At 53.4% G+C, this 12,861-nt stretch overlaps 5 protein-coding genes across 5 annotated transcripts; 1 reads left to right on the top strand and 4 right to left on the bottom strand.

Annotated features, from left to right (window-relative positions):
* Positions 1 to 2,354: 2,354 nt before the first annotated feature.
* Positions 2,355 to 4,025, top strand: MAM_08137 (uncharacterized protein; the record flags this gene model as incomplete). Its single annotated transcript, XM_040826935.1, has 7 exons — positions 2,355 to 2,498; positions 2,556 to 2,592; positions 2,715 to 2,947; positions 3,035 to 3,188; positions 3,259 to 3,331; positions 3,406 to 3,536; positions 3,649 to 4,025. 7 exons carry the CDS (start codon positions 2,355 to 2,357, stop codon positions 4,023 to 4,025), a joined length of 1,149 nt encoding a protein of 382 aa, XP_040675074.1.
* Positions 4,026 to 4,980: 955 nt separating this feature from the next.
* On the bottom strand, positions 4,981 to 5,474 carry MAM_08136 (stress responsive A/B barrel domain protein; the record flags this gene model as incomplete). Its single annotated transcript, XM_040826934.1, has 2 exons — positions 4,981 to 5,328; positions 5,409 to 5,474. 2 exons carry the CDS (start codon positions 5,472 to 5,474, stop codon positions 4,981 to 4,983), a joined length of 414 nt encoding a protein of 137 aa, XP_040675073.1.
* Positions 5,475 to 5,896: 422 nt separating this feature from the next.
* MAM_08135 (uncharacterized protein) lies at positions 5,897 to 6,271 on the bottom strand (the record flags this gene model as incomplete). Its single annotated transcript, XM_040826933.1, has 1 exon — positions 5,897 to 6,271. The coding sequence occupies one exon, from the start codon at positions 6,269 to 6,271 to the stop codon at positions 5,897 to 5,899; it is 375 nt and encodes a 124-aa protein (XP_040675072.1).
* A 1,443-nt stretch (positions 6,272 to 7,714) lies between these two features.
* MAM_08134 (P450 monooxygenase) lies at positions 7,715 to 9,774 on the bottom strand (the record flags this gene model as incomplete). The annotated part of the gene is made up of 8 exons (XM_040826932.1): positions 7,715 to 8,151; positions 8,224 to 8,252; positions 8,335 to 8,785; positions 8,836 to 8,967; positions 9,033 to 9,123; positions 9,181 to 9,249; positions 9,324 to 9,449; positions 9,514 to 9,774. The coding sequence occupies 8 exons, from the start codon at positions 9,772 to 9,774 to the stop codon at positions 7,715 to 7,717; spliced, it is 1,596 nt and encodes a 531-aa protein (XP_040675071.1).
* A 681-nt stretch (positions 9,775 to 10,455) lies between these two features.
* MAM_08133 (FAD dependent monooxygenase) lies at positions 10,456 to 12,184 on the bottom strand (the record flags this gene model as incomplete). The annotated part of the gene is made up of 4 exons (XM_040826931.1): positions 10,456 to 10,941; positions 11,038 to 11,405; positions 11,461 to 11,732; positions 11,799 to 12,184. 4 exons carry the CDS (start codon positions 12,182 to 12,184, stop codon positions 10,456 to 10,458), a joined length of 1,512 nt encoding a protein of 503 aa, XP_040675070.1.
* Positions 12,185 to 12,861: the final 677 nt, after the last annotated feature.

Below are 12,861 nucleotides of genomic sequence, written 5' to 3'. Positions count from 1 at the left end.
TTTGGCCCGGTGTGTCCTTGGTGGCAACGTACACGGCCCTGTCGTTGCTTGCAAGGGACGATCGTAGCTGATTTCCTCCATAAACAGAAAGAGGAATAGAAATGCGGCCGCAGCAAAGATGGCCATGAAGAAAAAGGACCACTTGTAGCCCATGTCGTCATCCCTGAAGCCACAGACGACGGGAGCAAAGTAGTTGGACAAAGCCAATACCCAGGCATACCGGCCCAAGTACGTGCCGCGTTCATGGGTGAAGTAAAGTGAAGCAAAAGTCCGTGATGGATGTCATTGGCAGGGTTTCAATCGGAGCAGCAATATATCCCACGACAAGATTGCGAGCAGTCCACTGCCCGTTGCCCCTGGCATAGGGACTTCATATCGAGACGACCTACTCCGTATTCGAAATTTGAGAAATTGGGCTGAATGATTGCGCGGGAAGTAATGCCACCGAGGAAGGCAGAGATGTCACGTACCACGACGCCAGGCATGGATAGGTCAGGCGCTTTCCGTATTGTAGGGCACGGCGTTGCCAGAAGAGGAGACCCCATCCAACAAGGAGGAACATGAGACCTGTGCCGGAATTCAGATTATTGACTGTATTGCGTCGGGGGGCGGGGGCTCAGTCATAGGCGAAGTCTGCACCTGCTGCATGTTGATTGTGATTTGGAGCGTCGCGAAGTCGTTTTTAACATGTCTGTAACCTGTAATGCAGGTGATAATGGAACTAGAACCGATAGACGACTGACAAGGCCATGCCGTTGAAGAAGACGAAGCTGTTTTGGCGGGGGTCAGCTGTATTCAGGGACGAATCGCATGTCTTTATTTTTATTTTTCTTCTTTTCTTCTTCCCCCGGGCAATGCAATATGATATCTGGGGACTCGGCGTCGATACAGCTGTTCCACTCACACAATCCAGCAAGCGAGATGCAGACGTTTTCGCGACGGCGACCAGTTGAGGGGATCATTTGGATCCGACGATGGTGTTGGGACGAGAATGATATCATTGTGACTGCCAGCACGGGGAGCGTGACCCAGTTCTGCAAGATGAACCGTGCTGGTCTGATGGTTCCAAGGTTCGAGAAATGAGGAGGCACAGTGCTCGGTGGAATGAATGATGCATTACAAAATAAGTCGACTGGTCAAAAGGAGCAGTCGAAGTTGCTTGAATTGAATCAATTGATGCTACCCACCCGCAGTCGAGGGTTCCGTCACAAATGTTTGTGGCGGATTCAGTGCACTGCAAAGGCGAACCTGGCAGATGCCCTGCGGGCCGCAATTGCGTCAAGGTTCAAACATCTGGGGCAGCAAGCGGCACCTAACAGCTGGTTCGCATGGTGAAAAGAAGGGACTGGGGACGAACTCGGGGTGGAGGTGAAGATTGGATATTTTGGGTGCGGGGACTCGGGCGACATGGATCATGTCTGGCAGGCAGTCTGGTTGGTGCGCAAGTTGTGTGCGGACCCGCAAGCCCCGTTGCAGACAGATGCAGGGATTGCACAAATCGGGGGGGGGGAGGGACGGGTACCGTGTGTGTTCGCCTAGCTGAGTGGCGGTTTTATGTTGCTTGGCCAAGTGCCAGACAGGATGTCCTGCTAAGTACCTAGACCTAAGTACCCTAGGTACTTAGGTACCTAAGTTCCGGCACCTACTTAGGCAGGTACTTTGGTAACCTACCCAATTAGATATAAGTACACAAGCACCCAGAAGTACGGTATACTCGCAGTGACTCCGAGATTTTGGCGAGGGGTTGCAGTGCAAAAGAGTTTAAGGATTCCAAGCACCCGCTGCGTAGAGTACATACGCGTACTTAACGTAGTTACTCCGTACAAGTACTTATGCAGCCCTAGGTGCTCAGTGCCCGTACTCGGACCCACATGTGCACCCTGTACAAGCACTCCGTACAGAGTACTCCGTAGGTCAACCGGTATCGAAGAGCGCTCCACCTGTGCACCAACCAGTAAACCCGGATGGCTGCGCGCTGGACGGGCAGCACAACGCACGAGCAACAACTCGGCGCAAAAGTCAAAATGCACAGACAAGACGTTGGACGTTTCCAAATCCCTACCCAGGCCATGCCGGTACTGCGACACAGCTGGGACCCGTCGATTGACCCTTTCTTTTAGCTTTCCCGCACGACTTCCACCGTCAGGCCACCTCGTGGGCTGGCTCGCGCCTTGGGACATTGGGCTGCCCGCTCGCTCCCTCTCGAGCCCATCATGTGTGCCAGCCAAGTTGGAACCTAGATGCGGAGAGGACGAGTATGGACAGAGGGATATAATGACGCCGTCGTACCACGCTGCTTTCTGCGCCGAGCCCCCTCTTCACCGTTCCGTTGCGCGCCCCGGACTCCCGCCGCGATGGAATCCATCACCTACACCGTCTACACGGGCATCTTTGCCACTCTGATCCCCTCGTCGCTGCTGCTCGGCCTGCGGTTCTACGCGAGGAGGTTGAAACGCGTGCCGCTCTGGTGGGATGATTATCTGGCCGTGCTGGCGCTGGTATGCCCAACTCGCCATGCCCCCATGACCACGCGCGTTGATTAACACGCTGCCTAGGTGTCTGCCATTGCCTATGACATAGCCGCATTCGTTTGTAAACTGCGAGCCCCTTCCCTGTTGCCGTCTTCTTTTTCTTTGTCTTTTTTCTTTCAGAGAGTGTGTGTCGTCTCCGCAAAGTTCCACGGCTAACCGAGCTGTATGTATCACCGTCGGCAGTAATGTCAAAGGGCCTTGGCCGGCATCTCAGCGACCTCCATATGTCCGTTGACGAAGCGCGCTACTACCAGGCCATGTTTCTTGAAATCCACGAGCACATGTATACAGTGGCCATTGCAGCTGCGCAGTTATCCCTGCTGGCGCTGTACTGGCGCATCTTCAGCTCCATCACCGGTCCAAGGATATGCATCTACATCTTTGTTGCGCTTGTGGGCGGTTGGTGTCTGGTGCGAGTATGTCGTCGACTCGCCCTCCCTCCCTCTCTTCGAGTTGCCTCAGTCTCGGCTCCAAGACGCGTTGACATAGGGCAAACATTGTAGTTGGTTGTCGCCGTATTTCAGTGCTTTCCGCCGCGCTACTTATGGGACAAGTCGGTTGCTGGCGGCGTGTGTACGGTGAACCCGGCCAAGTTCTTCCTCTGGTCCGTCTCGGCACATCTCGTTATTGATGTTGCCCTCATGGTGCTGCCAGCAAGTGAGTAGCATGTTCAGCTTTGGTCCACGGGTCTCCGGTCCGGTCGGCTGATGTTGTGGTTGCCGCGCAGCGCAAATCAGCAGGTTGCTTCTCCCCTGGCCGCAAAAGATGGCCATTGCCGTCATGTTCATGTTTGGCATTGTGTATGTCTCTCCAACACGTTCCCCGAAAATCGTGCTTGGAAACACGGAACCTGGTCGTCTCACCATTTGAGCAGTGTTGTCATTGCCTCCATCATGATGCTGGTCGCCTCGTCCAGATACGACTCGGACGACAGCGACGTCATGTGGAATTGCACGCCTGCCCTGATGTGGTCCGCGGTAGAGATCCACCTCAGCGTCATAGCATGTAAGTGAGACTTTGAGCGAGGCCCTCGACGAGCGCCAAGGCAAGGCAGAGAGATGATTGCCGTTGCCGCACGCACCAGGCTGACTTGCTTCCGCGTGGACAACGCGGCCAGGCTGCCTCCCCGTCATGAGACCAGTCATTCACGCCCTCGGAGGTTGGTGGGGGCACAACTTCTCGTCTCGCAAATGCGCCAGCGCGCCAACGTACAATCCGGTCAAACTGGGCCTCGTCCATCACACGGCGGGCGCCGTGGAAACTGGCGAATCCACGCACAACCTTACCAACTCGCCGGAGAGCAGTCTGACAGCCATGGCGGCCGACTCGGGACGAATATACGGACAGGGCGCGGGGTCGGATACCGTCATCAGCACGGGCAAAGCCGGGGAGAAGCTGAGACCCGTATTGCCGACGAGAAGCACGAATGGGGCCATACTGGTCCAGCACGAGATTGATATGAAGTTTTCCAGACGAGCTTCCCAAGGTCGATAGGGACGTGCACAATATGACGCTGCTAGAAATAATAATAGTTGAAAATAAAAAATTGAAACAAGATTAACAAGTAGTCTACGCATTGCGGCTCGTGTATCCTTGGCCGTTTTTCACTTTCTACTACCGACGACCGTTACGAGCAGGCCTGTAATGTCACTTACGCACTTGCAGCGACGAGTTGGAGGGCGACAAAAGGTGAGCACCATGGGGCTCGCCAGAGCCACAGGGAGTAGGCCGATTTGTAGAAACGCGGGACGTGGTACTAGACGGAGAGTTTGAAGCTGCTAATGCCCGAGCGCGGAAGCCCCGTGGGCCCGTCAGCATGGTGCCTGATTCGACGAGGAAGCGCCTTGGCTGTTTGTGCGGGCTGACGAGAGGCGAGGCGTTCGGTCCAAGGTTTCAGTGTATCTGTCCGGCACCGACCAGTAGCTCTTATTCTAGCCGAGAGGTTTGTTGCCGTTTGTGTAGGCGCCCGCCGGGAACTACCGACTACGAATCTGCCCCACGCTGGCCGGGGATGGGTATGCGCATTCTTCACGTTTAAAACACGGGGTATGGAGGAGGAAGGAGGATGGAAGTCTGGGAGAATGTGGAGTAAAGCGTTGAATAGATAAAGCATTGCTCTGCGAAAGCGTGCGTAAATCTGGCTGAGCGGACCATGTGAAGTGACATCACAGGAGGGGAAGTTTGAGGGCCAGCAAGCGGTGGGAATATATATACCATGCGGTTCCAAAACGGCACGAACACATGCGTGCAGTCGAGATTGGTAACGATAAGCCCCAATGATTTACTTGTACTGGCAGCTCTGCGGTTGAAGACTGTCTGGATAGTTACAGGCTCTTATCAGTTATAGGATACATGGCGTGTAGTTTTGCTTTGCTTTGGTTTTCCGGCATAGACGAGAGTGTTCGTTATTTGCGTCGTGTCGCGTCACGGAACCCCCAGTGGCGCAAACTCAGAAAGTCCCAGGGACAAAGTCGACAACCATGGCCTTGGAAACAATAGAATCCGGCGACTTGATCCATTTCCCGACGAAGCTGTGGTGCGCCTTATCCTCCTTGACATAATAGTCCCTGTCGGCCACGGAGTCGAACTCGACGACGAAGACGTGCGTGAAACCATTCTGCTCCGGCGTTAGCGGTTGGGCGGTTCCTATGAGCAGGCAGGATTCAGGAAACGGATGGCCGCGCACCTCGAAGCCCTCAATCGACATGTCCTTGCCGCCCTTGGAATTGGCAATATACGGCTTCCCGGTGGAAGCGAGAACACACATATTCTTCAGGCCGAGCATCTCGTCGCAGCACTGCGGACATGTTAATCAGTGACGGTGCCAAGAATGGCGTGGCCGGCAGAGGCGGTCAATGACTCAACGGTAGGTTTTACCTGCTTCACCAACTGCTCATCGGTGTCCGGCTTGAACTGAAACATGACGACGTGATTGACGACCATTGTGATGCCGCGTATCCCGGATGCTGCCGTATCGGTGCGAGGATGGATGAAAACTTGGGCTTCGAGGCTTGGATGACTTTGTTCCTGATGAAGAATGGTGATGAAGATTTGAAATCCCGCCGCACGTCGGCGCGGGGTAGCCGTCCCGAAGGAGAAAGTGCAAGCTGCGCCTCAGCGCGTGCCGACTGCATGCGGACATGTATCATATATTCCACCACAACTGCCTGCAGCTTGCGCCAGTACTTGACGTGCGTGCTCGGGGTCACCGTGGTCCCAGGCCAAGACTACTACGTCTTGGTTGTCATTGTCCTCTTCTGTCGCGGGCGCCGGCCGGGAAGATGGCTGGGGCGGATTCGGATCTGTATAGCCCAGCTCTGGCAAAGGGTCGCGGTACAGCACGCCGAGGTCTTTGAGAACAGTGCTCACGTCGCTAGATTGGCCTTGGGGACGTTCCACTTGGGTGTAGAGGGCGGCGGCGATGTTGCAAGGGGTGGGAAGGGGTTGGCTACTGGAGGAGGAGTGAACTCGGGCGTGGGAATGTACGTTGGACCATGCGGTGTCTCTCCTTTTGATGACTCCTTTCCCAGATCGAGATGACGAGACCCCTTTTGGAAGTGCCCCTCCTTGTCCATCGTTCCCAGGCCAGCAGAAACTGCAGCTTCAGCAACCTGGTACTCGGGGGACCCAGGTGGATGGGAACAAGGAAAGATGCCAAACACATGTGTGCGAGACACAGGGTCGCCCTGCAGGCCCGCATCTGGGATTTGAGCGTGAGAGCGGAAGGGCGGTCGGAGCATGGTCAAGGAACTCGAAACTCTAATGACATCTGACCAGGTCCGCAAGCATAACTGTGGTTCAACAGAACAATCAGCTAGCAGTAAGCACGACACACGATAATACATGTCCTAAAGGCCACGTTGCATGCCGTTCTTTGTCGTCTCAAGTATCATGCGCCCCCAAGTCGGACAAGCAACCAGTCATCTATCAAAATTGAAATCAAACGTTGGCCTGTGGCACACATGACGGCAGCTAGGCAACTATGTGGTCTTCAAGAGCAGGCCTTACCTACTTGGGACACAATCTAGATACTGGTTCCGCTCTGAAGATCTATAAAGTCCGCGAACTGGCCTTTGATCGTAAAATTCAGACCTGGGAGTGACACAGCAAGGCGGGTTAAAGCCAAGCAAGGCGGGTTAAAGCCAATCAGGGATGATTCCACAGAGAACAAAGAACCTAACTTTCTGACAAGGGCTACTTTCCCGTGGCTTGACCCTGATTATAAGTTAGTTGACAATTGCTCTACAAATAAAGAGCCTTGCTGTTGACATCGAGCAAAACGCCCGTCCGGATCAAACTTCCTCCTCAGCTGCTCTGATTTCCTCCAAGTGTAGCGCCACGTCACGGGTCTCAAATGAACACCATTCCCGTCTCCTAGATTGGAGATGGTCCATTTTCCATTTTGATGGGCAACATTGCATTGGAAACAAAGCCGGCTGGCTTCTCGCGCACCGAACTCGGGATGACTACAACCTTGTCCATGTCGAGAATACTATGCAGATCATCGCAACGACTTGGACTTTGAGATGGATGGCCAGGCTGAGTGTAATGGGTCACTTGCTTATTTTGTCGCTACAAAGATATCTGGTCAGACTTTCCAGTCGACGGACTACGCAGTTAGTTAGTTGTGCTACGTTCAGGGCCGCCAGATGAGCCGCCCTAATCACAAATAGAACCGCAGCCCTGGGTTCACAGCCCTACTGCTTCAGCTCATTCATCAAGGACTGCATCAACAGCTTCGTAACCTGGTCTCGCATGTAGCCCATACTCATACTCGGCGGCGCATCCGCGCATCGTGCCCATCACCCGCCCACCGTGTCGCACGGTAAAAGACATTCACGGCAGAATCGTAATCGATATGTGACAATTTTTGCCTGGGGCGGCGCTTGGGGAATGCCGACGACCCGCGGCAGAGCGGCCGTGGCGTCGGTCTGGCTTAGTATCTACTTCGGATTGCCTGGAAACCGAGCCAAACATGCCTCGGTCGCCTCGACTCCTAACATACAGCAAGTCTTCTGTCCAAGATGTCAAAGAAAAGAGCCATTACATCCGAGGGGGCCCAGTTTTTACATGTCCTTAACGTGGAAGCAAAGCAACATGTTTGAGAAGGCTGACTGCGTCGACGTCACGTATACACGTACATCTTGCTCGTCACGTGCCTTGCTGGCAGAGAAGCTACGTGACTATACGAAAGGCATCTCGTCCCTCCTTTTCATCAGCAGCGGGGTGTTGATGTTGAGGAACGGGAACTCGTGAATGTATCCGTTTGTTGGCCGTCCCGTCCCCTCGGGATACTTGATATCGTAGCGCAGTAACAGCGTGGCCAGAATCATCTTGAGCATGTCGGATGCCATGAAACGCCCTGGACAAGCCCACTTGCCGTAGCCGAAATGCAGGTGAACTTTGTCCGCAGTCGCGTACTGGTGTTTTTTGTCCTGGCTCGGGTCCTGGCGGCGCTGCTCGTAGTAACGGAGACCGTCAAACGATTCGGCGTCGTCTAGGATCTCTGGGTCCCGGGAGATGGAGGCTGGCGGAATGCAGAGCTGCGCGCCGTATGGGACGTGCGTGCCGTCCTGGAGCGTGATGCCGGCTGGTGCCTTGACAACGCGAAGAAATCCCACTAGCAAAGGGTGGTTTAGTGCGCTTTTTCTGAGGGAGATGAGCAGAGATGTGAGTAAACTGGGCAACATACACAGAGAAAGGGGATTATGGCGCTGGGATCTGGCATCTGTTAGTACGTGGCGTGGCTTGAGGTTTCCGAGGGAAGAAAGTGCACATGGCAAGGTGGGAGGGGACTGCTCACTCTCTCAGAAAACTATCCATTTTGCGCAAATCGGCCAAGGTTTGCTTTGTGAAGCGCATTTCACATGCTGTCAGCGTGGTTTCCGCCTCTTGACGTAGCAAGTCTATATACTCGGGGCGAGAGACAAGGTCGAAAAGCGCGTGGGATCCCGATGCGGCGGTGCTGTGGCCAGCAATGGCCGTCATGGTCATCATCAAGTTGGCAAGGGTGTCGGGTTGACCGTCCTCGTCTTCGGGACTTGTCATCTCCAGCATGGCTTGCAGCAAGTCGTTGGATTTCAAATAATCGACGCCGCTTCTCTCGAGCTCTCGACGACGTTCCACTTCGGGTATGAGTATCTTCTTGCCTGCGCGAATACAGGCTTTGTATTTCCAGGAAAATGGGAGACAAAGATTCAACAGTGGCCGCAAGACCGTTGGAACAGATCTCATGGCGATTTGGGTAATCGTTACTACAAAGGAGGTCAGCATGCTTGTACCCTTTCACATGCAGCAGCCTTACCATTGTCCGCATGTCCGAACGCCGCTTTCAGCCACTCGGGGTCTCGACATAGAGTCGATCCTACAAATATTCGGTGGACTATCCGTTCGACTGCCCTCAGAAAGAATGGTTGAATCGGCACTGACGTCCATTCTAAGCCCAATATTATCAGCGTGTCGGCGTATTCATCAGAGAGATTGGACGAGGGGGACGCCTACCGTGACAGGGCGGTAGATCGGTGCGCAGAGAGTACTCGAGCTCGTCTGTCATGTCATCGCACAGCTTAGCAAGGTTGGGTGTGATTTTTGCCTGTCACAAGCTTAGCCCAGGTTCCGCCACAACTTGTCCGGGCAGGCATGTAACTACCTGAAGCGCGCGGATGCCGACGTCGTGTTTTGCTAGCAACGTGATGCCACTATAACGGCCACCAAAATTCTAACGTCGCAGGTCGTAAGAGGGCGTTCTTGCGCGTTGTGGGTGAGTATTTCATGTGGCTACTTCTTCCGCACCTCTATTAAGCCGTGAATTGCACTGAGCTCCGCGGGGGGTCTGTTGTGAAGGTCCTCTAGATAATTCCGAGACAAGACGAGCACGTCGCCGTCGTGCCGTGAAATCTGGAACATGGAGTCTTTACACTGTCCACAGTTGTTAGGAACGTGGTCTTTGTGGGAAGAAGAACTGCTTGACTGTCCAACATACTTCTGCGTAGCCTTGATCGATCATTGATGCGGCGGAGAACATGTAACGAAACTGAGAGAAGAAGCGTGGCTCCCATGACGAGCGAAATCCTGCAAAAGGCACCTCAAGGCCAGTAGACGGTTTCCGGTACCACGAAGCACACAGGACCAGAACAAGGATAGCAGCTACCACTTGCCTCAAGGGAACATTATACACCGCAGAGTGATAAATCTCCAAGAGGGCATTTCCCAAAAGAAATTCGGTCGAATTGTTATATTCCATGCTGGAGCTAGGGAACAGGTCGAGGCGTGTGAGCGACTGTAGTGCGCATTCCACAAAGACGACGGGACGCGGGAGACTTTTGACGGACTCAAGTAGTCAAGAAGCGTGCGGATTCTGGGAGAAACTGGCAAGGACGGTAATTTCCAATGTGCCGTCAGCCTCAATATGCGGTTTATAAGTGGATGTTGATACGGCCAAATGGCGCGTGACACTATCAATTGCTAGCACTTTCGGGAAAGAATACATCTATACATGTAAATGCCCGGCGGGAATATGGCAGAGAATACACGACGGACGGATTCGCAGAAGTACTGTACTTCGGACCCAAGTTGCGTTCAACATGCAAAGGTACGAATGCGACCACGCAATCACACATCACATCGCACAATCATCTGACAAAAAAGCAATGAGCCGAAAGTACTTCTGCGGTAGAGTGATGGCGTCTGCTGAGAATGTACTGTCAAACCTTTGGAGCAGCAATGTCTAGAGCACAAACTGCATCGCGGGCCAGTCAGAGGGTAAACTGCCATTTGAAAGCTCACGAATGTTATATTTTGATAATTGCAAGTGATTTCAATGGAAGACACATGGAGTTCAAGAAACAATAGTCCCCAAAATTGTTTCAAATCTCAGTCTATGTTCTATCTGCCCTGACGATGATATATGATAATTACTAGACTCTCACGAGCAGGCATACTCTGCTGCTCTACACAAGTAATACGTTGCGATTGCGAATGCAAGAAGATATACGGAATGATGGACTCCTAATTTAGGTCGCAAGCAACTGAGGATCCGTAGAATAGATCCCCAGGACGCATCCCATGCGCCTCCCAGAGACCTGGTTGGCGTATCGATGAAGTCAATCTTCGCGGCGTTGCTTATGGACAGACCAGACAGACCAGCCGGTGCATCATTCAAAAAAGGGATGATGTATCGGCCGAGGAGCCTTCTCCCAATCCCTTGGTTGGCATGCATGCGGACTAGGAACTCGGACTGCGCGCAGATGCTATTTGTACGAGGCTTCTGCGTCGCGGTGAACTCCTGGAGCATCATATTTACTTCTCCAGCGGAAAGCTTGCCCAACGGCAGTCTTTTGTACATGAGATTGGCGAGCCTAGCGGCGTCCTCGATGGCCAAGTTGGCACCCTGTCCTATGTTAGGGCACATCTGTGGCTTGTTAGTCTTTGACCTTCGGGGCTCATCACCGCCCTAGGCGACGTGGTTTCGGAACTGGAGAGCGTAGACGTGTGATCTTGTGCATACCTTGCGGACGGCATCGCCAATACACAGCAGGCGGCCGTAGTGCCACTGCTTGAAAACCCCTTCTTCCAACGGCGTCATCTTGAATATTGTACATCTAGACCATATATCGTCAAAAGTCAGGGCGTCAGATACGCGTTTCGGTCGCATGCTGTCGCAGATCTTTCTCGCCGCACAGTCTGAGGACGATGCGTTGTCGACGGAAATATCCTGCGGCGTCTTGACGATGGCAAACCAGAAGGCCTTGGATTTCTTCCCGCTGAAGACGTGTATTGAGACCCCGTCATCTAAGCGGCTGAGCTGCGATCCAAGTTCCATGTGAGGAACATCGCGCGAGATTCCATAAATGCAGGAATACTCGTACTTGATGCCTGTGCTTCCCGGATTAGCAGAAGTCAATATGCCAAGTCCCGTGAATAGATGTACCTGAGTTTTCTTGCTCAGTTGCGTGCGGCTGCGAAACTTTCGTGACATGTCTCCAAATCTCAGACCGAACTACGCTATGGACACCGTCGGCACCGACGACAATATCTGCTTTATAGGTGCTGCCGTCCGAGGTCTTGACTACGGCGCTATCGTCGCCGCTTTCCACAGCCAGGACTCTTTTCCCCGTGTAAACGTGATTCTTGGACTCGAGCGTGTCATATAATATCTGAAGAAATCTCTGCCTCTCCAGGAAGGACACAGGGTAGTGGTAGCTGCCGACCGGGTGAGTTAGCAATTCCTGACATCCAAGTACGTCGGCCAAGGTTCGTGTTCCCTACTTGGAGTGCAATGCCTTGGGGTATCGGCTTTCAAACCAGAAGTCATCGGGGTAACGGATTCTGGAGTACTCCAAGGGCTCAATCTCCCTCTCGACGCTCTCAAAAATACCAAGCTGGTCGAGAATGCGACCACCGTTTGGCAGAATACCAATCGAGGCCCCAAGTTGGGGGGCAATTTCACCCTGTTCGAGAATGATAAACGAGACACCAAGCCGTTGCAGGCAGTGCGCGAGGGACAAGCCGGCCACCGATCCTCCCACTATTATGACGCTGAAGTCGTTTGGCATCGTGGAAATTGCTCGCCGTGAGGTGTCACTGCCGCTGTCGAGAAAGTTGATTGAAGGTGACTGCTCTTCGAGTGCGGATTCAGGAGTCTTCTCTGACATGGCCGACTAGCCCGCCAGTTGTCGAGAACAGCGAGACGTGCTAGCCGGCGTTATCTCTAGAATGATGCAACGTTGATTTGACCATGAGAGATGCCTTTGTTCCGGCCCATCCTTTAACAAAATTGACTGCAGGGAACTACAACGGGGTGTTCGAGGGGTGCATCTATCGACGAGGCCCGGGACAGCCTCTGGAACAAGAATACTCCATGCAGCGTGGGACAGTTGAAAACTACGATCTGGCATCATGGTTGCGTTGAGTGTTACAGCACGCTGATGCAGTCCGTAGACAATATCATGGCTATTCGCATGACGGCGGACAGTGTCAGCGCTCCAGCCCTTAGCTGGACGCCGTAAATGTCCGAGTTGATTGCCCGAGTTTCGGGCAAGTTTGCAATGGAAATTCGGGTATCCCATCAAAACAGACAGCGGCAAATGATACGTCGCTAAGCTATCCTACCGGCACAAGAGGCGAGCTGCAGGCTGCGCTTACTATTGAAGAAGTCTGCATATCTTGGATACTACACTGATCAACATATTACCCAATTGGACGATGCATTTGCCTGTACATGCCAGGTACGCATGCTGTCAAAGACGCGCCGTCGAACCACGCATCATCTTTCCGCAAGGAGATGCATTGCCAACATCAACGCGGGACACTCCGCAGAACGAACGGCATC

The sequence above is a fragment of the Metarhizium album genome (genome assembly GCF_000804445.1).
Source record: "Metarhizium album ARSEF 1941 chromosome Unknown scaffold_44, whole genome shotgun sequence".
Taxonomy (NCBI): Eukaryota; Fungi; Ascomycota; class Sordariomycetes; order Hypocreales; family Clavicipitaceae; genus Metarhizium; species Metarhizium album.
The sequence above is the reverse complement of the archived record's forward strand: the minus strand, read 5'-3'. Positions and strand labels throughout refer to the sequence as shown.